General features: G+C 33.0%; 1 protein-coding gene across 2 annotated transcripts in view; it reads right to left on the bottom strand.

The window, feature by feature from the left end:
* Positions 1-15028: 15028 nt before the first annotated feature.
* Positions 15029-26757, bottom strand: part of LOC149794929 (serine/threonine-protein kinase 32B-like) — a 247876-nt gene continuing 236147 nt past the window's right edge. For both annotated transcript variants that reach the window (XM_089964571.1, XM_089964570.1), the window contains exon 12: positions 15029-18550. In XM_089964571.1, coding sequence (XP_089820697.1) covers positions 18406-18550 — 145 coding nt within the window. In that variant the 3' untranslated portion in view covers positions 15029-18405. The remainder of the gene's footprint in view (positions 18551-26757) is intronic.

The raw sequence follows: 26757 nt of genomic DNA, 5'->3' as shown, positions 1-26757 counted from the left end.
TATATATATATATATATATATATATATATATATATATATATATATATATATATATGTATGTATGTATGTATGTATGTATGTATGTTACAACTATATGGTCTTAAATAAATAATATAAAAGAGTGAGAAGCAAGAAGATTTATAAAATTCAATATTTTTTTTTATTTCCCTAGAATACAAAATGAACATGTAAAAAAAAGTTGTTACGGTATTTGGAATCAAATTTCAACAGACAGGCCTACCAATTCATGGGGTATTTCCAATGTTCTAGGGTTAGATTGATATAAACATGCTGCTTACGAAACCAAGTCAGTTATTCAGGTCAGGTAAAAAACGAACTGATTTTGGGCAAGGTCAATTCAGAATTACAATGTCACATTTCAATGTTATAAAATGAAATAAAAATAACTAACATACAATGCATATTAAATATACATAACGCCTCCGCTCATAATGAAAAAGAAAGATTTATGCAATAAATCTTTCTTTAAACTATTAGTTAAATATACATAGAATAAAACATTACATAAGATAAAATATTATAATTGACACAAAGTATACATGAAACCAAATACACGAATAAATTGTTTTTTTTTTCTTTCTTCTATTAATGTACATGAGCCAACATCAAAATCTACTCTTGCCAATGAAAGTATAGGGTTGTGATCAATAAACTCAATAATTGGAGAAGGAGCTGAACTAATATACACTTCGAAATGTTGCAAAGCAAATATCAAAACCAAACATTCCTTCTCGATTGAGAAATATTTTCTCTGGTGCTTATTCAATTTTAATGCCAAAATAGCACACTGGATGATCTACACAATCTTTGTCCTCTTGAGTCAATATTTCTCCAACCCCAGCATCACTTGTATCAACATACATTTTAAATGCTTGGCTGACATTTGGAGCCGAAATAAATGGTACACTCTTAAATATGGCCTTTAACTTATCGAAAAAATCTTGACATTTTTCCGACCAATGAATTTTCGTTTTCTTACTTATTAAATTTTTGAAGGGTTCAGCAAATATGGAAAAATCGCAGCAAACTTTCCGATGGTATCCAGCCATATCCCAAAATCGCATCAGTTGATTTTAGTGATAGGAACAGGGAATTCAGAGAGAGAGAGAGAACACATTGACCTTAGCATCCATATGTTTAACTTGTCCATGTCCCATTAAACGTCATATAAATGCAACACAAGCTTGACAAAACTCACTTGTGCATGCATTAATTGTGAAATTTGTATCACTGAGACTGTCAAAGAATTTCCGAATTGTCGGTTAGTGATCTTTCCAATTCATTGATGTAAGCATCACAGTTATCTAGACCAGATGTAATCATGTTCATTAAACTTTGAAGATTGCAAGGTGAACCTTTCATTCCAAACGGCATCACTTAATATTGATTAAGTCCATCTAGAGTCACGAATGCCGAAATTTGCTTTGCCCTTTCCGTCAGTGCAATTCGTCAGAATCCTTTCAGAAGATTTGGTGACATATTATGTATTTCCAACTTTATCAATGCAGTCATCGATTTTTGACAATGGAATAGAATATGCTCTAGTCACGCTGTTCACCTTTTCTATATTCAGTGCACATTCGGAAAGTAGTATCTTATTTCGGAACAAGTATAGATGGTTAAGTCCAATTACCTTTACTTGGTACTATGAAATCATTATCCAGCAAAAATACTAAATTTCTCTTTTCTATTATTCCTATTTGAGAAGTTTTTGAGTTTCACAGGTGTGTAATGTACACTTTTAAAGTGATGGTAGATTTTATTTCTTTGTGTTGGAACATCTGGAAATAAGTGCTCATATTCAAGTAATAACTCTTTTAGTTCATTCTTTTCTTGTTGCTGCAGATGTGAAAGTGTCTGGTCCAGATTATCCATAATTTATGAATTCCAAAGACTGGTCACACCGAAGTCACTTCAGTCCGATTGCATTCCATCGCTTAAATCCTCTTTGTGTGGGACAGGTTCAACCAAATTGTTAGCATGATTAACCTGGCTATATCTATCAACATTACGGTACTCCTTTATTATATTTATATCACAGGAGTACTATTATTCAAATTTAAAACACTCGTTTTCTTCTTAACTTTATAAGGACCATAATACCTATTATGAAGAAAACTTTGAAGAAGGAACAAGACAGACAGAACTTTATCCACATATTTAAATGTTCTTTCAATTACAGTTCTGTCGTACCTCGAGTTGATGTTGGAGTTGAACTGCTAGATGCATAATTCATGCATAATTTGCTGGAAGACTGTAGATAAAACAATTCAACCCTTGATCAGATTGGACAGATTTGGGAAGGCCAAACTGAGTAAATACATCTTTATCAAAGCTTTAACTATGGGGATAGTTTTAATATTCCTCAAAAGAATTGCCTCTGTGAATGTTGTAGACACACATATGGTCAACATGTGTTGGTTGCCTGACTTGGTCTTAGGTAAGGAACCGACACAGTCTACCATTATTCTGCTAATAAGTTCGGCCAATGCAGGAATAGGTTGCAGATGTGAGTTAGGTAACTACTAACTGGGTTTTTCTATCATCTGACAAGTATGGCAAGACCTGCAGTATTTACACACATCACTTTTAATGTTTTGCCAATAACAATGTTTCAAGATCTTGTGATACGTCTTGTTCATCCCTAAATGACCAACCAAATGAGTGTCATGGGCAAGACTACGAATTTCCTGTCTACATAATTTGGAACAACAGTTGGATAGCTCACTGACCATTGGTCACCAGCAGGTACCTCGTGTGGTCTCCATTTTTTCATAATGACTCCTTTTTATAAAAAGTAACAAAAAAATAACGAACAGCTACTTCTCTGACTTCAGTTTTGCAAATAGTTCTCTGAAATTAATAGGATATCTCCGGATTTTTCTTCCTGTTCGACAATATTGAATGTCGCTTGACACCCTAATTAGAAAAAAGAGGATGAGTAAATAAAAGATGATCACTGTAACCAATACCCTTTGATTTATTCAAACAAGGAGCAAACGCGACTTCATTTAAAGCATGAACAATACATGTGTCAGCTAAGGAATAATTTTCTGATCAACATCATTACGAGCTTGGTTAGCCATAGCTTTAGTTGCTGTAAATCAGGGATTTCATTTTCAATAGGATGAACCTTCTGATCCAAATAAGGCTTGTCAGTTACAAGTTGAGTAACAACAACCTTATCTCCGACTAGGTCATTATCTGATCATAAGTGAATACCCTCGATGATTAAAGAAACACTATTCGGACTGTCACAGGTACTGAGATTAAATCTGATGACAAATTTATACAATGGGGAGAACCTTCAAGAAACCGCAGTCTACTCACAGGATAAGAACTCTCTCACTAGAAGAAAACTTTTTAGAAAAAGGCGAAGTACCTGATAATAAAAGACCCTGAGAAGCTGATGTGTCACTTAACATTTTAATAGGGATAGGATTAGTAGAATCACTAAGGAGTAATAGAGAACCGTTCAACATGAATGATTTATAATTCTCCATTCATCAGACAGGGGTTAGTTTGACCTAACAAATGTATTGATTTCAATACAAGACCATGACTTTGACTTCTTAGAAATAAGAGAATCTGGAATAGATCGGCCTGATTTTATTGCTTTTTGTTCAATTTGTAGCCATCAGAAATAATGTTCCTTTCTTCGTGCAATAGGTAAACGTAGGAAGAGATAAGGGCTTCTGATCAATCCTACCAGAAATATGATTCCTAAAAGTTGTGCATGTTTGAAATTTGGTAATGTTCGTATTAGGCTGAAATTCTTTTTTTTTTTACCAGAAGACTGCTGAGTGGAAGACTTACTGGCAAAAGAAAGTTTATGAGCTAAGTGAGCTAAGGAATACTCCACAGCTGTACGAGCAACATTGTCTGAAGTCTCGACCTTATTCTCATTTAAGTCTTAACGTCAATATGTTTGCAATTAGTTTACTCTTCAACTAATATGAGTTGTCAATTTGGCATGTGTTTATCGAATTTCATTTTTATGCTTCCTAAACTTTTTTCTACAAATTTCAGGTACCAACTGCGTGCTGTACTCACAGGGAAGTGTATATGTCACGAGCTTTATCAAAAAGTGCGCTTTGTAACAACAGAGACCAATGCTCTCTTGACCATTTTCAAATTTTCAGCAATTTTATTTCAAAATGAGGAAAATATTTATCTACTTCTTCGTCTGTAAAAGGGGTACCAACCTAATATTCTTAGTAACATCAAAAGAGGGTACTAACCTGATATTCTTATCATCGACATTTAAGCTTGTCTGTAAAGTGGACACGTGCGCTTCACTTTTCAGACCAAATTCTTTTACTATAAATTGCAAATCCCTTTTTTCATTTTCTCTTTCTCTCTGTAATTATCTCTCTTCTTTTGCATATTGCATCTTTTGTGTTAACTTGTCTTCTCATTCTCTCTCTTTCCTATTTCTGTAACTGCACTTGTAGTTGTGTCCCTCTTTCTGAAGCTGCAATTGTCTTTCTTGAAGCTCAAACTATCTTAAATCTATTTCATTCTTGTATTTTAATATCTATTCCATACCGTGAAAGTTATAGCCAGATGAAGATGCATTAATCAAATACTAAGCACTTTCATCAAAAACATTTTTCTACCAAATATTGGACCAATAATATATTTTGTTGTTGCTTCGTTAAAGAGCCTTGTCCTCAGAAAGATCATCTTTTCTGGCAAGCTGGAGCAGTTCATTCTTTTCCAAGGCTTCTGACCATTCCTGGGTAGGATTTGAAATAAGATCCTCCACTTTCGAAATTGTAAAGGTTTTCTGGTTTCTCTATTAATTTCTAAAACGCAAAATGATACCTAGGACTTAAAAATTCCAAAACAAGATGAATTTTAAAAAATTTCTTGGACGTTGTTGGAGCGATTCGTATCCCAGACGAGCCCAAAATTTTCTATTATGACACTATGTTTTTAAAATAAGTGTGAGTGTTTGTGGATGTGTGTGCGTGCGTGCGTATGTGTGTGTGTTTTTGATTTTTATCGTAGTTTTAACAATTTCTCAGTCATATGGGAACGATGTCTGCAGTGTGGCAGTTTATAGTGAGTCTAGCACTGGGGTATCATGCTACTTCTGGGATATGACACCTGGTGATGATTTTGAAATTTTAGCTAATCTTGCATTGAAAACCTTATCACCAGTCTTCCAGCGTTGCTGTCACATTCGCTATAATATTTTTCAGCTGTTCTTTTTTTTGTATTATGTCATCTCAATAAAACGGTTACTATTTTTATCATCCGGGAAACGAACTTTTTAAAAGTTGTTTTGGAACCATTTAAATAGAGCGAAAATTGAAGAAGGTGGTGGCTATGGTTATGCCGAAAATGTGAAAATCTTTGTTACGACGAAGATTATCACCATTGCAGATTTTTCATACAAGATGATTTCATTGTTAATTTATCTAATGAGGGATACGAAATTATGCTGAAAACTGTTCAAGCAAAAATAATTATTGATTACAAAAAGAAAAACAAACATATGAAGTTGTCTAGAAATAGATGTACAACAATAAAAGCTGATAATAATTTTAAAAAATTTATAATTAGCAAGAAAAAACCACATAGTTTTATGCCATTGACCGAAACATATTTTGAATATTACAGTGAAACAAATCATGAACAGGTTTTGCCGAACGCACAAAAATAGTTGGATACGAAGATTAAAAGACAAAGGTAAGGCATAGTAAATCCTAATCATCTATCCAGACATTCAGACTTATTGATTTCACTAATAGAAATCCCGAGGACCAAACGTTCGTCCATCCAGCAAATGTATATGATGAGGTCATACATTTTAAATTAAAGGAATTAATTACAGAGAAGAACACATCCCACATACGCGATGACATACTGCTGAACAAATATAGTCATTAGAAAATACTATTGCACGAAGACAGCCACATGAAACTACTGTTTCATAAAGAGAGGTAACCCAAGTTCCAGGGAAAATACGTTGAAATGTATGTAGGAATTTTTAACTGATAGAAACGAATCTAACAGAAATAAACAAGGAAATACTGATTTTAGTGAATGCATTGGTAAACATTACCGTTGCACATGCCGCGACGTAAATCCAAGTAATCAGTCATCAAATCCGAGTAATCAATCAATCAAACCAGGGACTTACTCGTGAACATTACCAAAGACATTTACCTGTAAGTTCCTAACACGATGAAAGTTTCAGTATTTTCATTGTTAAGCTTTAGAAGAAAAGGAATTCGTTCAAAGATTATTTACCCTGTAGTAAGACAGTGTGATCACAGGATATCAAAAAGAAATTTTTGTAACCACATAGAATATAATCACTAAAAGATCTTAAATATTATGCCGTGTGTATGTTTATGATTATAGATTGTAAGGACCTACCTGACATATTAATTTTGTAAACAACATCTTGCATGGCTAATATTTGTCTATCATTGTACGTTATGCGTAAAGATAATTATTAATTTACTTCCATTTAAGCTCTAGATACAGACCTCATTCTGACCTTTTACGGTTCCAGAAACGGATTTTGGTTACAATTTGGAATACTTTTTCATGACAGAGAATTTTCAGAAAATGGTCATTGAGACATAGGTCAAGAGGAGAAGTATATAAACTTACTTACATCAAAACTACCCACTCCTATCTTAACATCCAAAACGGAATTAGTTTTAATTTGAGAGAATTTATTTTATTGAATTTGTTCACTGGAATTACAAAGTTCTCAAGATTTTCAGACTAAATCACTATTTTGGGATTATTGTGGATTCATTCAAGGACATTTTGGATTATATCATTATGGTACATCAAGACTGTTGGCACCTTAGCACATTCAAAATTGGAATTTATTCTCAACACCACTGGAATTCATCAAGAACTTTATACAGTTGGACTTGTGATAAAACTGTTAGGAATATTTGGGATTTAATTCATAATGCTACAATTTTCTTTTTAAATTTTCTCTTTGTATTTTAAGGTAGTATTTTTTTAATTTTGCAAAACTGGTTTTCACTTTTTCTGTTACTTAGTTTAAGACCATATATTCATTTCAACATGCAAAGCTCCGGTAGTGAGTGTGTGTGTGTGTGTGTGTCAAGAGGAAAGAAGTTATCCCATGTTCTCTGGCAGTGGATTTGGCCACTCTTATAATACTTAGTGCTAATTTCATTTATATGATCACATTACATATGAACCGTGTCACTGAAATATCCAATTTATGGAAGCAATCTTTGTATGTTCTTGCTGCCAAGGAGCCGACATTGTTACGAATATATTAAATGTTCCGGAATGTATTAAAAATTACTTGAACGTCAGACCTGTGTCACAGCGTCGCACTCTCGGATAAAATATAGTCGATTTCAGGTTAGACATTGTATAATTTGTTCAATTGGGATTTTCGAGTCTTTATAATTTTATACTCCAATTGATTATTCTTGTCGTCTACATATTCATGTAAAATATATTTATTGTAGCACTCTACTCTTATGCCGTTCTAATAAGAGAAGAATGCAATGTATAACGACGTCAGTTCACCTGCATGCATGCATACACGTTTATCGTATATTACATGGCTCAGTTATTGTAATTTAGCTCTTCCAGGGAGTCGTTAAACTCTTTTGGATTGTTTAACTGGGATAATGTAGTTAATTGTGGACAACGGTGTCATTAGCTCAACGATAATTGTCGATTTAGCGTGAGGATCCAAAGGTTCGGGGGGGGGGGGGCTCCTGATGGGTGGTTCTGAAGTCCGGAAGTGGATTATGCAAGATCATTTATCAATTATTCATCAGATCAGAGTATCGCTGATCCTTATGGGAACGTTTATGAGTGAACAGTGTCATATACGTTTATTTAATATGTTAGGTTCATGACATTGTATGTACGAACATAGCTCTTGTATGTCCTTGATAAGAACCAATCATTTTACTCCTAGAAAAAAAGTTGTTTACTTGACCCTCAATCAAGGCCAGGAACTAAGTCAAAAATAGAAACAAGTGTTTCTATTATTAGGTATTTAAGGAAAACTAAGTTCAAACTGAATTTTCTGGAAAATATCAAATTCCTAGCAAACAAAATTAGAATACATTGACATGTAAAGAATATTAAAAGACTCCAAAATCCACAAACAATCAAATCAAATCAAGCACAACTTAAAACAAATATAAATTAAATCAAATATATATGTAACCTATAATTTTATTAACCAGATTTTATCTTGTTGACAATTTAGAATGGTTTAAAAATGAACATTTGACCCTCATCCTGGTTTTAACTTTGTGTCTTAGTTTTTTTTTAAAAATATAATCTTACATTCCTGAGAAATTATTCATTCTTGCATTTAACTTCTAAGGTAGAATTAATCTTATTGTTGTGTTCAGTATTTCATTTAGGTAAAATTATTTATTCAAATTATTCTTCACTGGAAATAAAATGGTGATCTTCTGTAAAATTCTTGAGACTTGAACATTAGTTTGGAATCATAGTGATTTCAGACAAGGACAATTTGGGACCATATTGTTGTTATACATCAAAAGACTTAGCACATCATGACACTACAGGCTACTGGCACATTAGAATATTTGAGGCTAGAAGCATGTCAACAATCCAATATTGGAACTTATTTGGAATACCAATCAAATTCGGTAGGAACTTTATGCATTTGAAATTGTGATAAGTCTTTAAGGACGATTTTGGATTTAATTTGCACAACTAATTTCTTTTCAAATTTTAACTTTTTATTCCAGGGAAATAAATTATTTGTTGAATTTTGCAAAACTTGTTGGTTTTGCTTTTTTCTGTTGACAAATCCATTTATTGATTATATAAGTTGATACAATCCCTGCATCAATCACACACATCTAAAACTGATATCATCTGTGTTTATTTGTGGAAAATCAATATTATGATTGTATCCATTATGAAATTAAACCATTTTGTTGTATCCATTGATGCAGTTTGTGTGCATGTGCAGAGCAGTGTTTTCAGACATTTTAGTTTAGCTTTCTGAGAGATGGAAAGGTGTTAGCTAGGGCGTCAGAAACTATATTATCAGTAATTTGCATTGTAAGTAAATACTGATATTTTGCATTGGTGTCCTGGGAAATTAATTAATTGTTGAATTTTGCAAAACTTGTTGGTGTTGCTTTTTACTGTTATTTTGTTTAAGACTATTGTTTTGTAATAGATGATATATCAATAAATCATTCATATCTGTTGCTTCATCCCATTACAAAATGAACAAGTTAAAATAAAAAAAAATTCAAGTCACAAGAAGTTGGGAATATTTGCTATAATTATTGATTTTTACTTCAGTATCTGAGACTAGTTTATCCAGGAGACTCAACTGACATTAACAGTACAGAGCTTACATAAAATTAATTTGTCCACATTTTTAGAAGATATTATTAACATTTATAAAATTTTAGGAAAGTATTCCATTTTTTTTACAATCAATATGAATTTCAGTAGAAATGGCATAGAAAATAAAGATATTTTATTTATGTATAGCTTTTCTTTAATTTATTCCTCATTTAGCAATGTTTATATCACTAGCAAAGGAATAAAAAGAATTTAAGTGCAAGATATTGAAAGAAATATCAGGTTACGGTAATATTAAACTTCCCACTCCCCCCTGCATATTTGGTAAATTTGTTTTACCTCCTGCAACAATAAATAAAAAGTACTCATGTCAGTAACTCTATGAATGTTGTCATCCTTTCACTGTATATGATTAATGACTAGAAATGAAACTATTTCTTGACCAGGTGTGAGAAATAGACACCTGCATGTTTATATTCCACATCAAATACATCATGTGTACTTTTGTGGTCCAGCATTTGTCATGTGGAATTAATTGTAAAGAATGATTACAGTGGTTTTCTTCACTAATGTCATCCCTTCTAATGCAGGACATTGCCCTAACCAGAAGGGTGGCCATTCTGGATGGGACAAAACAGATATGGGTAATTATTACATATAACATCAGATAAGCCCAATTAATTTGGAAATATTTAATATTTTCATCTAAATATCACACACATGTTATGGGATCAATGTGATAAGAAAATACCTATCTCATATTAAATAATTATGAATAATCATAAATCATTGTGCAAAACAATTAGTAAACCTTGAAATTGAAATTGGCTTACAAATGCCTGGCTGTACATTTGTTCTTCTTTAATTCCATTTTCCCCCTGCAACAGAACATATTGTATCAAATATTTTTATTTTGAATCTTTCAGAATGTCAAATTTCTTAGCAATGATCACAGAATTCCCCCTTTTCAGGCCAAAATAGCCACATACCCTTAGGTCTCTGAGTATACATGCATAAAGAAAGTAATTATAATAATAGCAATGTCAATAATAACAACCGCATCATTATGTTTATTATAACAACACCATATACAAATACTTACAGTGTTCAAGGCATTTGTATGCAAAACTATGAACAAAACTGTTTGTACAACAGTAAAATGGAGATTTAATTACATGTGCAGTCAGTCATGTGTTCAGAGGCCACTTCAGCATGGCCCAAAATTGAACAACAGGCCTTCTATGCATAAATAACTAACAAGCCATCTCTGCATAAATGACAAATAGGCCATCTATGCATAAATGACTTTCAGGCCATCTTTGCATAAATAACTAACAAGTCATCTCTGTATAAATGCCTAACAGGCCATCTCTGCATAAATGACAAATAGGCCATCTCTGCATAAATGACTAACAGGTCATCTCTGCATAATTGACTAACAGGTCATTCCTGCATAAATGACTAACAGGCCATCTCTGGATAAATGACTAACAGGTCATCTCTGCATAAATGACTGACAGGTCATCTCTGCATAAATGACTAACAGGTGATCTCTGCATAAATGACTAACAGGTGATCTCTGCATAAATGACTAACAGGCCATCTCTGCGTATATGACTAATAAGCCATCTATGCATAAAGGATTAACAGGCCATCTCTGCATAAATGACATAAAGGCCATCTCTGCATAAGTGACTTACAGGCCATCTCTGCATTAGGCCAAAAGTGATCCAGTGGCCAAAAGTGGCTTAAAGCCACCTTTGAAATACATTATGAATTCCATTCACATTGCATACTAAAACTATTTGGAAAGTGTAAAAGGGTATATATAATAAATACAAAATTTAATTTGATTTTTTGTCTTCAAAGTCAGTGATATGACAAATATATCTCAACCTTATGGCTTCAGCTGATCCTTACGCTATACAGAACTTACTTTCTCTGCTGATTTGGAGAAAAAATGCACGATGTTTTGTGTACAGTATACCCTTCTATGGATAACATAGACTAAAATCTGCTATGGATAACATATACCCTTCTATGGATAACAAAGACATTTCTATTAATAACATAGATCAAAATCTGCTTTGGATAACATAGACATTTCTATTAATAACATAGACCAAAATCTGCTTTGGATAACATAGACATTTCTATTAATAACAGAGACCAAAATCTGCTATGGATAACATGGACCATTCTATGGATAACATAGACCAAAATCTGCTAGTACATTATGTACATGCAGGTTAATATAGATTATTGAATTGTACTTGCCAGCCCACCAAAAGAACTTTTCCATATGAATATTTTTGAAAACAGAATTCCATAAACTCTTCTTAAATACCCTTCAGCATTCAGAAATGTGGCCAATATGAGTATGTGAAAAAGCTTGCCACTAGCTTCCTGTGGGTCAGTGATTTTTACCAGGGTTTTCATTGGTTCTTCCTCCACCATTTAACTGGCTGCCATATACAGCCTATCATGTGCTGAAAAATATCATTAAACCCAAAACAACAACAACATTCAGAAATGAACATGCCTTATTTCATACATCCATCAATAATTTTAAACTGACACAAAATGCTATAACCAAATGATTCAATTGCTAGCTTCTTGTGTACAAGTTAATAGACCCCCACCCCAGCTGGTGTTTTACATCTGGATCATTTGGAAGCAATGGAGTTACTAATATTTAGCATCTTGCATAAAGGCTCATCAAAGTCCAAAACATGCTTGAAAATTCTAGCTTTTAAGTGAAATCCGCTTGTTCACATTACTTGGTATTAACTAATGTTGACAAAACACAAGCAAATTCAGTGAATATTTGTCTACCATGGTGAGGTCACAAAAAATATATAATTATGAAATAGGGTCAAGACCCTTATACAAGAGCTCCTGAATTGCAAGACTGAGATGTAAAGTAACTGAATTTTATTGTGATATCTCAAAGAGAATTAGAGTCAAATAAATGGATATATGGTCTTCCATAAGATAAAACCTTGATTTTAATAGATCAAATGCCATAAAACAGTGTAACATACATATACAATGGTCCATCTCTGATTACCTCAAACAGCTTGACAGATACATGAAGAAAAGCAGATGTAAATAAATTCCAATACAATATTGACATGTGACCATGACCTTCAATTCAGATTCCCATTATAAATGGAATACATATTTTAGTGATATTATATACAAGCAAGCCAGATTTCAGTTCCTTATCATGAACAGGTCATAAGTTATAAGGAAAATGTTCTGGAAGTCTGGCATGTGACCATGAACTCAAAGTTAAAAACCACTCCTCCCATATAAGACACGAGTCCTAAGATGTGACACTTCATAAGATAAGGGGTCGTACACATGACGCCATGCTGTGAGGATGGGGCAGGGGGTCAAAAGTTTGTGAGAAAGTAATGAGGGGGAGGAGAGTTGAAGAAATATGATGTCACAATAAATATGCATGGAATGCTTCTTTTAAAAATAATGTCAGAACATAAAAGATTTGTCACCTGCATTCTCAGTCTAGTTTTACTTGCAATAGATAACAACTCTCTCATGGACGACTTATATTGGTATTGTTATCTCAGATGAAATATTGGAGAATTGTTATAACCTTTATCTTGTTTAAACTGTTAAAGTTTTAATTATGTAATTCTTTTTTTAATATAATGTAATACACACTTTAAAAACAAAATGTAGGCTAAATAAACTGCAGGCCTACTGGTGATTAAACTTAGATTTTTGAAAAGTAAAACAATAGGCTAACAGGTTATCACCATCCTGACAACAGTCTGACAAGATCACAGACACACGAGATTAGCAAGTTGAAAGATGGTATTCAGTCTGCAGTGAACGTTTAATCTTTTTATATTTTGTATGTGAAAAAACAACAAACAACGAATGTATATGTTAATTAGGTGAGTAGCGCCAAGGTTGGGCCCTGTGTCCACTGGGATGCTGCTCACTAAAGGAAATAAATATGTCAAATGTAAGCTTTTCATTCTCTCTTTTTATTGGAAATGTGTGTGTGTGTGTGTGTGTGTGTGTGTGATTCGGATTTTTAATGTAGCTTTAACAATTTTTCAGTCATATCACTACAATGTCTCCAGTGTGGCAGTTTATATTGATGTCTAGCACTGAAGCATCATGCTGCAGACATGTAGCATGATGTCCCACCCAGTCACATTTTCCTGACACCAGGCCATCCAGTCCTAACACTAACTTCTTAATGCTGAGCGCAAAGCGAGGCAGCTGTTAGTACCAATTTTATAAGTTGTTGGTATAACTCAGCCAGGGATCAAACCCATGATCTCCCACATCCAAGACGGACACTCTAACCACTAGGCCAATGGTGTGGTCTATTATAAAATATATATTTTATTGAAAATGTTTTGCTGACCCCACTGAAGTGCTAGATTGTAAACAGTCCTACTAGTACAGAGAGTCTTTGAAGCTTGATGACATTAACAAAAAGCAGTCTAAAAAAGACAGGATGAGGGGAGAGAAGAACTTTGAGGACTGAGCCAGAGTGTAACACTAGTAACATTTACGCTGTTGAAACCATACAACATAAGGTGTCCAGTGTTATATTAGTTTTAATTTTCATGACTTTTCAGCAGCCCGAAGCAATGGATAAAATAAAAATTACATCAGTCTTTTTGTAACGCCTATGTGCTAGCATATCCTACAAAAACCAAAAAGACGTACCAAGATGATAAAGTGAAATAGTATCAAGAATGATGGCTAAAACAGTTAATCGTATGTTGCAAGAGCTCAAGACCATCTCCATTCTGAAAAAAAGGATCACTTCTTAACTTTTGGACAAAACAAGCTCCATCAATTTCAAAAAAAGTTTCTACTCAGGATATTTTAGAGTCCAATGAACAACCGAATGACATCTCGAATATCATTACTTCTGAAACGTGACCTTCTACAAGCCATTTGGCTGCTCCAAGAAATGTTACTGTTCAATTAAATTTGAAGTTCCAAATTGATGTCATCAGTTCTGACCTCACTGGTTTGTGTAATTGGCAGAAACAAGGACTACTTTCAAATGAGCAGAACTTAGAGTTAAAAGATGAACAAAAAAGAAAAACTGAGTTGGAAAATAAACTTAAAGAGGAAGGGGAAGATTAATGATCAAAGAAGATCTCAGAAAGCAAGGGATTTAAAAAAATTCAAAACTGAATGCTTTATAGGAAGATAATCCTGAACTCAGCACACAAAACTAAATATTAAGGCCAGATGTGGCCAACCAAAATTCGAAGAGGAACATCCACTGCTTTTACAAACTGTACTGGATATCGCAATGCACGGTTCAGCTTCTCATGAAAAAAGATGGTTTGAAGTCTACAGTAGTATCACAAATTTAGATTAATTAACAGAGGATTTAAAAAAAGATGGATTCAGTATCAGTTTAAGTGGACTTCAGCTTCATCTACTTCCTAAGTTTGTCATCAGAAGGTAAGCGTCATGTAACCCTAAACATATTAATGGCCAGTTTTGCACAGCTCCAATAAGACATTTGGAACAGAAATTTCTCATGGATTCCATACGGAATACTTCAGGAATCCATATGGAAGAGATATGGATTGAAAAACTTATGGAATCAGACAATTTATTCCATATCAATTCCATAAGTACTTCATATAAATTTGAAGAAAACACATGCATGTCAGTTTTCTTTCATTTATTTCCACAGATGTTTAAAACAGACAAAGACATGACCAAAAAAGTAGAGAAAATATAAACATGATCAAAATATTAATATCTGGTGGTACAAGCACAGATGAATCTTTGGATTTGGTGCAAGGTGGATTTGGGGCTTGATCTGATGTTTACTCAAAAAAATAATTTTTTTGACTTCCTATTAAAATATGCTCTACAAAAATCATTCCCTAGTGAAAGTGAAAATGTGACTGAAATTTCAGCAAAATCAAAGTGAAAATTTTTTTACATTCACTCAAATGTCCTTTTCACTAACATTGTGGTATTTTACGAGATTTTACCAAACTTTCTGAAAATATCAGTGAAATTTTGTGATTGAAATTTCACTGATAGTTTGACAAAAATTGTGAAAATATAGTGATATTTTGTGATTGTAATATCAATGACATTTCAATAAAATATCAATAAGATATAATACAATTTATTGTTTCTTGTACAATTTGAATGATTTTCAGCAGCATTTATATTTCCTGTTTCTGATAGCTGTAATTTTATAATTCATTTTGGGCACAATTTATAACTTCTTTCCACATCTTTTCTTGTTATATTTCTTTTTCAAATTTTGTTGTTGTTGTTGTTGTATTTTTGTCTAACTTCAATTTGACTTAACTGCCCTCAAGCAAGTTTTCTTCTTGTTTTCCGTTTTAAAACAGAACTGCGCTTTTCTCCTGACCTGAATCTGATTTTTCCTCGATATGGATCCTTTTTTCTAATATCGTCTCCGAAACTTTTTTTTAAATAATGCTCTGTCTGGTCCCATTCTGGAATGAGCTTTCTAATAAGTATTTGTTCCATTTATTGTTTAACAGATGGTCGCTGTAAAGAACTTTCTGATTGGTCAAAATTTTGTACATGCCTAACGAATGGTTGGGTAATGGAAACTGATGGGAATGAGCATGTTTGCTAAACATGGAGATTCAAATTTTTGATCTGGTTATGAGATTAAATAAACATGTGAAAATGTGCAGCAATGAGAATAGCTTGAATGCAGTGTCAATGGGAACGTAACTGGTCAGTCTGTATGAAAACTGAATGCAATGCCAGGACTAGCATTTTGCTTTTTGTGCCTTAAAGAGCTTTACAGTAGCAGCTAACATGCTAAACAGGACAAGGAATTGAACCAGGATGATTTCAAAGTTATTTAACTCCAAACTGATTAATTTCCAGAATTTAAGGAGGGACAATGTATAGATCACTGGTGGGAATTGTTGCCGGATACCCATGTCTATCAAAGATAGTCATACCTTTGTGGAATTTTCTTGGTCGAAAAGTAGAATCATTCAATATTGTGAGGCATTATTGTGTATATTATCAAAATATTCTAAGTGTGTTAGAATTCAGTGTCAATTAAGAGTAATTATATCATGATAAATATTTGTCATGGCTGCTTATGGAACAAGGGCTAATTCAAGAGACCACAACAGTATCATAGTTCGTACATTAATCAAAAATCAAGTCTGCAATACAAGTGACATATGGCTGGCTACTAGCATTTCTTCTTTTCATAATCAGTGTTTCAAACGGATGCTTTTCTGTAATTGTGCATTATTTTCACAGTTGAATTTTTTAATGCAGATTAATATTTTATAGTTTATATAAGTCTATATGTTCACAGATGCCTGTGTATATGTTCCAGGCTTGATACTTTGATTTTTAAAATCACTAATTTAGTGTCAAGCCAGATTCTTCACATCATGTTGAATATACTGTATATGTTGTACATCACAGATAGAAGGCCTCAAGGTAGATTATTTCTGTTACTAATTGAGTTACCTTCTCTAAATAAAGTCTTTATTATTATTATTATTATTATTATTAACTCCCATATCTCTTGCCTTGGATGTAATATAATTACAACATCTGTATATTTATTTTCATGCACACTTAAATATCACCTTGGTTAATAAAGTCCTGTTTAATTCTTATCCATTATTTCTTTGAAACCTACTGAAATATCTGAAAAACTACTGAAACTTCAGTAAAATACTATATAATTATCAAAATTTAATGAAATCTCACGAAAGTTTTAGTCCAATTTTTTGTGAAACCTCACAAATATTTCAGTGAAATTTTAGTGAGATCTCACCACAATTTCAATGAAAGTTTTGGTCAAAATACTTGTGAAATCTCGCCAAACTTTTAAAGTAAAATGAAAAAGACTTAAGTGATGCCATCATGGATTAGGTTTTGTAAGCAGGAAAGAAAATGAGGACAAGAGAAGCCTAAATCTTATTTGATAATGTCTGTCAAAATAGAATTTATGATCCATTTTAAAAATTACTGTGAATATTTATCATTGATTCCCAATAATATCTAAAAATCATTAGGCAGTTTAATAGAAATCTGAAGTATATTTTTTATGGTTTAGGCAGAAAGCGCTTAAAAAACCCGTCTGAAATCCACCTTGACATTTTCATTATTGGATGGAGTTTCTGCAGGTATTTCCATCTAATTAGGCAGAAGTAAAGATTCCACCTAGTAACATATAGTAATTTGCATATTTCGAACTATATTCCACCCTGAATCTGCTCTGAATCTGCCTAAAAGTGATAATAAGGGGATTCTATGCTAAATAAGCAGAATAAACAGATTCCGCCTAGTAGATGGAATAAACAGATTCCTCCTAGTAATAGACGGAGTAATTTGCATATTTCAGGCCATATTCCACCCTGAATTCATTTAAAATTTATAATAAGTGGAATCTAGGCTTTAGCTGAAATCCTCTTTAAAATTCCACCTGGAATCTGGTTAAAGTCAGGGCGGAAGTTTTCATACAGGAAACAATAGCATGGTTTGTGGGCATTAAATCTTTAGGAGGACAGGCTGAGAGTCAGACTGACACTAAAGGAACCTCTGATGTGGATGTTTTTGTTGCTTTCTCAGTCATGAAGTTCCTATTTGCCTGGATAAATGGCCATCTTACTTCATAAGTGCAGTCTTCTGGTTCCATACATTTTGCTGCATAAGACATTTTTCTAAATAAATCTCTCATTTCTGGAACAATTGAAATACATAGTCATGTCCAGCCTAACTGGAAAATAACTTTGCTTCCAACATGTCTCCCAAAAGACATCATCTACTTCACCTTTTTTATGTGTCTTACTGTAATGTTGTATCTAATGTGCATTAAAGAAAAAAGTCACTAAAGCATTTTGCACTGGACCAAGACAGAACAGTTCACAAGGTCTGGTCAGTGGTGACACCAATTAATATGTTCTATTACAAATCCATCTACCTGTAGTCACATCAATTAATATGATGTATTACTAATCTATCTACCTGAAGAAAACTCTTGAATAAACAAAGCACTGGATATCATAATTATCAGCTGTCATTTGCATCTTTATTTGATGCAGTCTGACATTCACTGTTTGCCTTCATAAGTGTCTTTTTCCGCAATGATGGGCTCATCTTGTGCCCAGCAATTGATGGTTCACTTACTGTACTCTGCAGTCGTCTCTTCTGCTCTCTGTAAGAAAGAGAATAATGGATCTATGACTAGAATACTGCATAAGATATGTTTGATATTAAAGTAATCGATGAACATGTCTAGTGGCTTACATGAATATGTCTAGTGGCTTACATGAATATGTCTAGTGGTTTACATGAACATGTCTAGTGGCTTACATGAATATTTCTAGTGGCTTACATGAACATGTCAAGTGGCTTACATGAACATGTCTAGTGGTTTACATGAATATGTCTAGTGGCTTACATGAATATGTCTAGTGGCTTACATGAACATATTAAGTGGCTCACATGAACATGTCTAGTGGCTTACATGAATATGTCTAGTGGCTTACATGAACATATTAAGTGGCTCACATGAGCATGTCTAGTGGCTTACATGAACATGTCTAGTGGCTTACATGAACATGTCTAGTGGCTTACATGAACATGTCTAGTGGCTTACATGAACATGTCTAGTGGCTTACATGAACATGTCTAGTGGCTTACATGAACATGTTTAGTGGCTTACATAAACATATCTAGTGGCTTATATGAACATGTCTAGTGGCTTACATAAACATGTCTAGTGGCTTACATGAACATGTCTAGTGGCTTACATAAACATGTCTAGTGGCTTACATGAACATGTCTAGTGGCTTACATGAATATGTCTAGTGGCTTACATAAACATGTCTAGTGGCTTACATGAACATGTCTAGTGGCTTACATGAATATGTCTAGTGGCTTACATGAATATGTCTAGTGGCTTACATAAACATATTAAGTGGCTCACATGAGCATGTCTAGTGGCTTACATGAACATGTCTAGTGGCTTACATGAACATGTCTAGTGGCTTACATGAACATGTCTAGTGGCTTACATGAACATGTTTAGTGGCTTACATGAACATTTTTAGTGGCTTACATAAACATATCTAGTGGCTTATATGAACATGTCTAGTGGCTTACATAAACATGTCTAGTGGCTTACATGAATATGTCTAGTGGCTTACATGAATATGTCTAGTGGCTTACATAAACATGTCTAGTGGCTTACATCAACATGTCTAGTTGCTTACATAAACATGTCTAGTGGCTTACATGAACATGTCTAGTGGCTTACATGAATATGTCTAGTGGCTTACATAAACATGTCTAGTGGCTTACATGAACATGTCTAGTGGCTTACATGAATATGTCTAGTGGCTTACATGAACAGTCTAACCTGGCTTTAAAATTGTTACTATTAAATAATCACCTGCCTTAAAGAGCTACTTTTTACAATCCTTAAATCTAAATTATTTTTGTAAATAAATTTCCATTAACACAGTTCTGCACAGTACTCATTCCCTATAAGACTGTTCACTGAAGCCACAAACCTGTAAAGTGTTAAAGGTGAGGTGGCTTTATAATGGGAAACACTACATATAATACTGCCAATGCCAGGTATAATGGTATCCATGACCATCCTGACTTGTAAAAAGGATTTTGTAATTCTAAGACACCATATACATACAGACTCTGATACAAGCACTTTAACCAAATCTACATATTGATTGTTTCATTTTCTTTTAAAATTTATTTCATTTGCGTTGTGTTTATATTCCATTTATGTCTTCATTTATTGCCTCATCTTTACAGTCTCAAAAATGCATTCTGATTTAACTTTGATTCATTGTTTCCTTTAAAAACTAAATAAATTGCATTTACTGAAGTTTGCTATACCATTTTCAAGAATGTTAATGTGAGAGAACTATTTCTTTAATAAAATAGCAAATGCAAGAGGTATCTATGAATCTAAGATAACTAAAAATATAAGTGCAATCAATTCAAAATTTTAGTTTCTGAGTCTTTGGCAGGAAATGTTATTTTCTTTTTTTTCATTCAGTGCAAAAATGAACATTGCACAGACACAGTGATGATGTCATGATGTTAATGACAGTTGTGTTTGCCTCAGCAAAATCAATGTCATGGCTTGAAAATAGTGAAATCTGTGTAAATAATCTGATTCCAGACTACCATGCAAAAGGGTTCTTGGCTTTAGATTTAGTATCAACCTGCAAATAATTGATATTAAAATGTATTTATGAAATGCCTTCAAGTTTCTTTAATTTACATTGATTTTTCTTTGTTCTGAAATGTGTATTTACATTTTCCATTTTCTTCAAAACTCAGGCATTATTTCATTTACATATATTCTGTATTTTGCTTTTATTTCATTGGTAAAAATACCTGTTTCTGGGTCTATAGTTAGGAACCACTGTACTTTTTAGGAAGCAAATATTCTCTCTTCCCATAGGTGAATAATGAAAGCCCATTTAGCTGCACAATGCTGTACTAAAAACCAGACTGAATGTCAGCAAACAAGTTGTCTCCCTTATCCTGCACAACACTGCAATTTTAAACAACTCCCATACCAACATTTTTAGTTTATTCATAGCTCACACACTCATTAAAGATAAATTTCTAGGTCTTTTCCACAAAGGAATTCTTTTTTTCAAGGTTCATATATGACCATTATTGGATGGAACTGAAGAACAGTTTTGCTTAGAAAATGTGCATCTTCCATTAATCCAAAAGATGTTTCGGTTTCTAGAGTCTCCCAAAACATCTGAATGTGACATATGAACATGTACTAAACCATAAAATGTATCACAAGAAACAAGTCTGTCTAATGTATATTCAATTATTCATATAAGTTGTCATGTAAAGTCATTTCAATATAATGAACAAAAATGTTGACTTTGCTGAACTGCATTATGTTGATATGAGGAAACAAAAATAGAATGAACATAATTAGTTTTATTTCTTTTCAATCTTTCAATTTTAAAGAAATCAGAATTATCAGTTGTGAATCTAGATAATGATGTCTCAGTTACAATAATTATGAAAATCAAATGTTATTAGTGACATTATAAAACCATATACAAGGATTTGGTACATGTGCCAACTGTTATTAGAGTCATTATAAAACCATATACAAGGATTTGGTACATGTGCCAACTGTTACTAGAGTCATTATAAAACCATATACAAGGATTTGGTACATGTGCTGACTGTTACTAGAGTCATTATAAAACCATTATACAAGGATTTGGTACATGTGATGTCTGTTATTAGTGTCATTATAAAACCATATACAAGGATTTGGTACATGTGCCAACTGTTACTAGAGTCATTATAAAACCAAATACAAGGATTTGATACATGTGATGTCTGTTATTAGTGTCATTATAAAACCATATACAAGGATTTGGTACATGTGCCAACTGTTACTAGAGTCATTATAAAACCATATACAAGGATTTGGTACATGTGCTGTCTGTTATTAGTGTCATTATAAAACCATATACAAGGATTTGGTACATGTGCCGACTGTTATTAGTGTCATAAAACCATTATACAAGGATTTGGTACATGTGCCGACTGTTACTAGAGTCATTATAAAACCATATACATGGATTTGGTACATGTGCCGACTGTTATTAGAGTCATTATAAAACCATATACATGGATTTGGTACATGTGCCGACTGTTATTAGTGTCATTATAAAACCATTATACAAGGATTTGGTACATGTGATGTCTGTTATTAGTGTCATTATAAAACCATATACAAGGATTTGGTACATGTGCCAACTGTTACTAGAGTCATTATAAAACCATATACAAGGATTTGGTACATGTGCCGACTGTTATTAGTGTCATAAAACCATTATACAAGGATTTGGTACATGTGCCGACTGTTACTAGAGTCATTATAAAACCATATACATGGATTTGGTACATGTGCCGACTGTTATTAGAGTCATTATAAAACCATATACATGGATTTGGTACATGTGCCGACTGTTATTAGTGTCATAAAACCATTATACAAGGATTTGGTACATGTGCCAACTGTTATTAGAGTCATTATAAAACCAAATACAAGGATTTGATACATGTGATGTCTGTTATTAGTGTCATTATAAAACCATTATACAAGGATTTGGTACATGTGTCAACTGTTATTAGAGTCATTATAAAACCAAATACAAGGATTTGATACATGTGATGTCTGTTATTAGTGTCATTATAAAACCAAATACAAGGATTTGATACATGTGATGTCTGTTATTAGTGTCATTATAAAACCAAATACAAGGATTTGGTACATGTGTCAACTGTTATTAGAGTCATTATAAAACCATATAAAAGGATTTGGTACATGTGCCGACTGTTATTAGAGTCATTATAAAACCATATACATGGATTTGGTACATGTGCCGACTGTTATTAGTGTCATTATAAAACCATATACAAGGATTTGGTACATGTGCCAACTGTTATTAGAGTCATTATAAAACCATATAAAAGGATTTGGTACATGTGCTGACTGTTATTAGAGTCATTATAAAACCAAATACAAGGATTTGATACATGTGATGTCTGTTATTAGTGTCATAAAACCATTATACAAGGATTTGGTACATGTGTTAACTGTTATTAGAGTCATTATAAAACCATATACAAGGATTTGGTACATGTGCTGACTGTTATTAGAGTCATTATAAAACCATATACAAGGATTTGGTACATGTGATGTCTGTTATTAGTGTCATTATAAAACCAAATACAAGGATTTGGTACATGTGCCGACTGTTATTAGTGTCATTATAAAACCATTATACAAGGATTTGGTACATGTGCCGACTGTTATTAGTGTCATTATAAAACCATTATACAAGGATTTGGTACATGTGCCGACTGTTATTAGTGTCATTATAAAACCATATACAAGGATTTGGTACATGTGCCAACTGTTATTAGAGTCATTATAAAACCATATAAAAGGATTTGGTACATGTGCTGACTGTTACTAGAGTCATTATAAAACCATTATACAAGGATTTGGTACATGTGCCGACTGTTATTAGTGTCATAAAACCATTATACAAGGATTTGGTACATGTGCCGACTGTTATTAGAGTCATTATAAAACCAAATACAAGGATTTGATACATGTGATGTCTGTTATTAGTGTCATTATAAAACCAAATACAAGGATTTGATACATGTGATGTCTGTTATTAGTGTCATTATAAAACCAAATACAAGGATTTGATACATGTGATGTCTGTTATTAGTGTCATTATAAAACCAAATACAAGGATTTGGTACATGTGCTGACTGTTATTAGAGTCATTATAAAACCATATACAAGGATTTGGTACATGTGCTGACTGTTATTAGAGTCATTATAAAACCAAATACAAGGATTTGGTACATGTGCTGACTGTTATTAGAGTCATTATAAAACCATATAAAAGGATTTGGTACATGTGCCGACTGTTATTAGTGTCATTATAAAACCATATACAAGGATTTGGTACATGTGCCAACTGTTATTAGAGTCATTATAAAACCATATAAAAGGATTTGGTACATGTGCTGACTGTTACTAGAGTCATTATAAAACCATTATACAAGGATTTGGTACATGTGCCAACTGTTATTAGTGTCATAAAACCATTATACAAGGATTTGGTACATGTGCCGACTGTTATTAGTGTCATTATAAAACCATTATACAAGGATTTGGTACATGTGCCGACTGTTATTAGTGTCATTATAAAACCATTATACAAGGATTTGGTACATGTGCCGACTGTTATTAGTGTCATTATAAAACCATATACAAGGATTTGGTACATGTGCCAACTGTTATTAGTGTCATAAAACCATTATACAAGGATTTGGTACATGTGCCAACTGTTATTAGTGTCATAAAACCATTATACAAGGATTTGGTACATGTGCCGACTGTTATTAGTGTCATAAAACCATTATACAAGGATTTGGTACATGTGCCGACTGTTATTAGAGTCATTATAAAACCAAATACAAGGATTTGATACATGTGATGTCTGTTATTAGTGTCATTATAAAACCAAATACAAGGATTTGGTACATGTGCCGACTGTTATTAGTGTCATTATAAAACCATTATACAAGGATTTGGTACATGTGCCGACTGTTATTAGTGTCATTATAAAACCATTATACAAGGATTTGGTACATGTGCCGACTGTTATTAGTGTCATTATAAAACCATATACAAGGATTTGGTACATGTGCCGACTGTTATTAGAGTCATTATAAAACCAAATACAAGGATTTGATACATGTGATGTCTGTTATTAGTGTCATTATAAAACCAAATACAAGGATTTGATACATGTGATGTCTGTTATTAGTGTCATTATAAAACCAAATACAAGGATTTGATACATGTGATGTCTGTTATTAGTGTCATTATAAAACCAAATACAAGGATTTGGTACATGTGCTGACTGTTATTAGAGTCATTATAAAACCATATACAAGGATTTGGTACATGTGCCAACTGTTATTAGAGTCATTATAAAACCATATAAAAGGATTTGGTACATGTGCTGACTGTTACTAGAGTCATTATAAAACCATTATACAAGGATTTGGTACATGTGCCAACTGTTATTAGTGTCATTATAAAACCAAATACAAGGATTTGGTACATGTGCCGACTGTTATTAGTGTCATTATAAAACCATATACAAGGATTTGGTACATGTGCCAACTGTTATTAGAGTCATTATAAAACCATATAAAAGGATTTGGTACATGTGCTGACTGTTACTAGAGTCATTATAAAACCATTATACAAGGATTTGGTACATGTGCCAACTGTTATTAGTGTCATAAAACCATTATACAAGGATTTGGTACATGTGCCGACTGTTATTAGAGTCATTATAAAACCAAATACAAGGATTTGATACATGTGATGTCTGTTATTAGTGTCATTATAAAACCAAATACAAGGATTTGGTACATGTGCCGACTGTTATTAGTGTCATTATAAAACCATTATACAAGGATTTGGTACATGTGCCGACTGTTATTAGTGTCATTATAAAACCATTATACAAGGATTTGGTACATGTGCCGACTGTTATTAGTGTCATTATAAAACCATATACAAGGATTTGGTACATGTGCCAACTGTTATTAGAGTCATTATAAAACCATATAAAAGGATTTGGTACATGTGCTGACTGTTACTAGAGTCATTATAAAACCATATACATGGATTTGGTACATGTGCCGACTGTTATTAGTGTCATAAAACCATTATACAAGGATTTGGTACATGTGCCGACTGTTATTAGAGTCATTATAAAACCAAATACAAGGATTTGATACATGTGATGTCTGTTATTAGTGTCATTATAAAACCAAATACAAGGATTTGGTACATGTGCCGACTGTTATTAGTGTCATTATAAAACCATTATACAAGGATTTGGTACATGTGCCGACTGTTATTAGTGTCATTATAAAACCATTATACAAGGATTTGGTACATGTGCCGACTGTTATTAGTGTCATTATAAAACCATTATACAAGGATTTGGTACATGTGCCGACTGTTATTAGTGTCATTATAAAACCATTATACAAGGATTTGGTACATGTGCCGACTGTTATTAGTGTCATTATAAAACCATTATACAAGGATTTGGTACATGTGCCGACTGTTATTAGTGTCATTATAAAACCATATACAAGGATTTGGTACATGTGCCAACTGTTATTAGAGTCATTATAAAACCATATACAAGGATTTGGTACATGTGCCAACTGTTATTAGAGTCATTATAAAACCATATACATGGATTTGGTACATGTGCCGACTGTTATTAGTGTCATAAAACCATTATACAAGGATTTGGTACATGTGCCGACTGTTATTAGAGTCATTATAAAACCAAATACAAGGATTTGATACATGTGATGTCTGTTATTAGTGTCATTATAAAACCAAATACAAGGATTTGGTACATGTGCCGACTGTTATTAGTGTCATTATAAAACCATTATACAAGGATTTGGTACATGTGCCGACTGTTATTAGTGTCATTATAAAACCATTATACAAGGATTTGGTACATGTGCCGACTGTTATTAGTGTCATTATAAAACCATTATACAAGGATTTGGTACATGTGCCGACTGTTATTAGTGTCATTATGAAACCATATACAAGGATTTGGTACATGTGCCAACTGTTATTAGAGTCATTATAAAACCATATAAAAGGATTTGGTACATGTGCTGACTGTTACTAGAGTCATTATAAAACCATATACATGGATTTGGTACATGTACCGACTGTTATTAGTGTCATAAAACCATTATACA

The sequence above is a fragment of the Sinohyriopsis cumingii genome, chromosome 7 (genome assembly GCF_028554795.1).
Source record: "Sinohyriopsis cumingii isolate HCF-2022 chromosome 7, ASM2855479v2, whole genome shotgun sequence".
In the NCBI taxonomy this organism is placed as follows: Eukaryota; Metazoa; Mollusca; class Bivalvia; order Unionida; family Unionidae; genus Sinohyriopsis; species Sinohyriopsis cumingii.
Note: the sequence above shows the minus strand (reverse complement) of the source record. Positions and strands in the feature narration are given on the sequence as shown.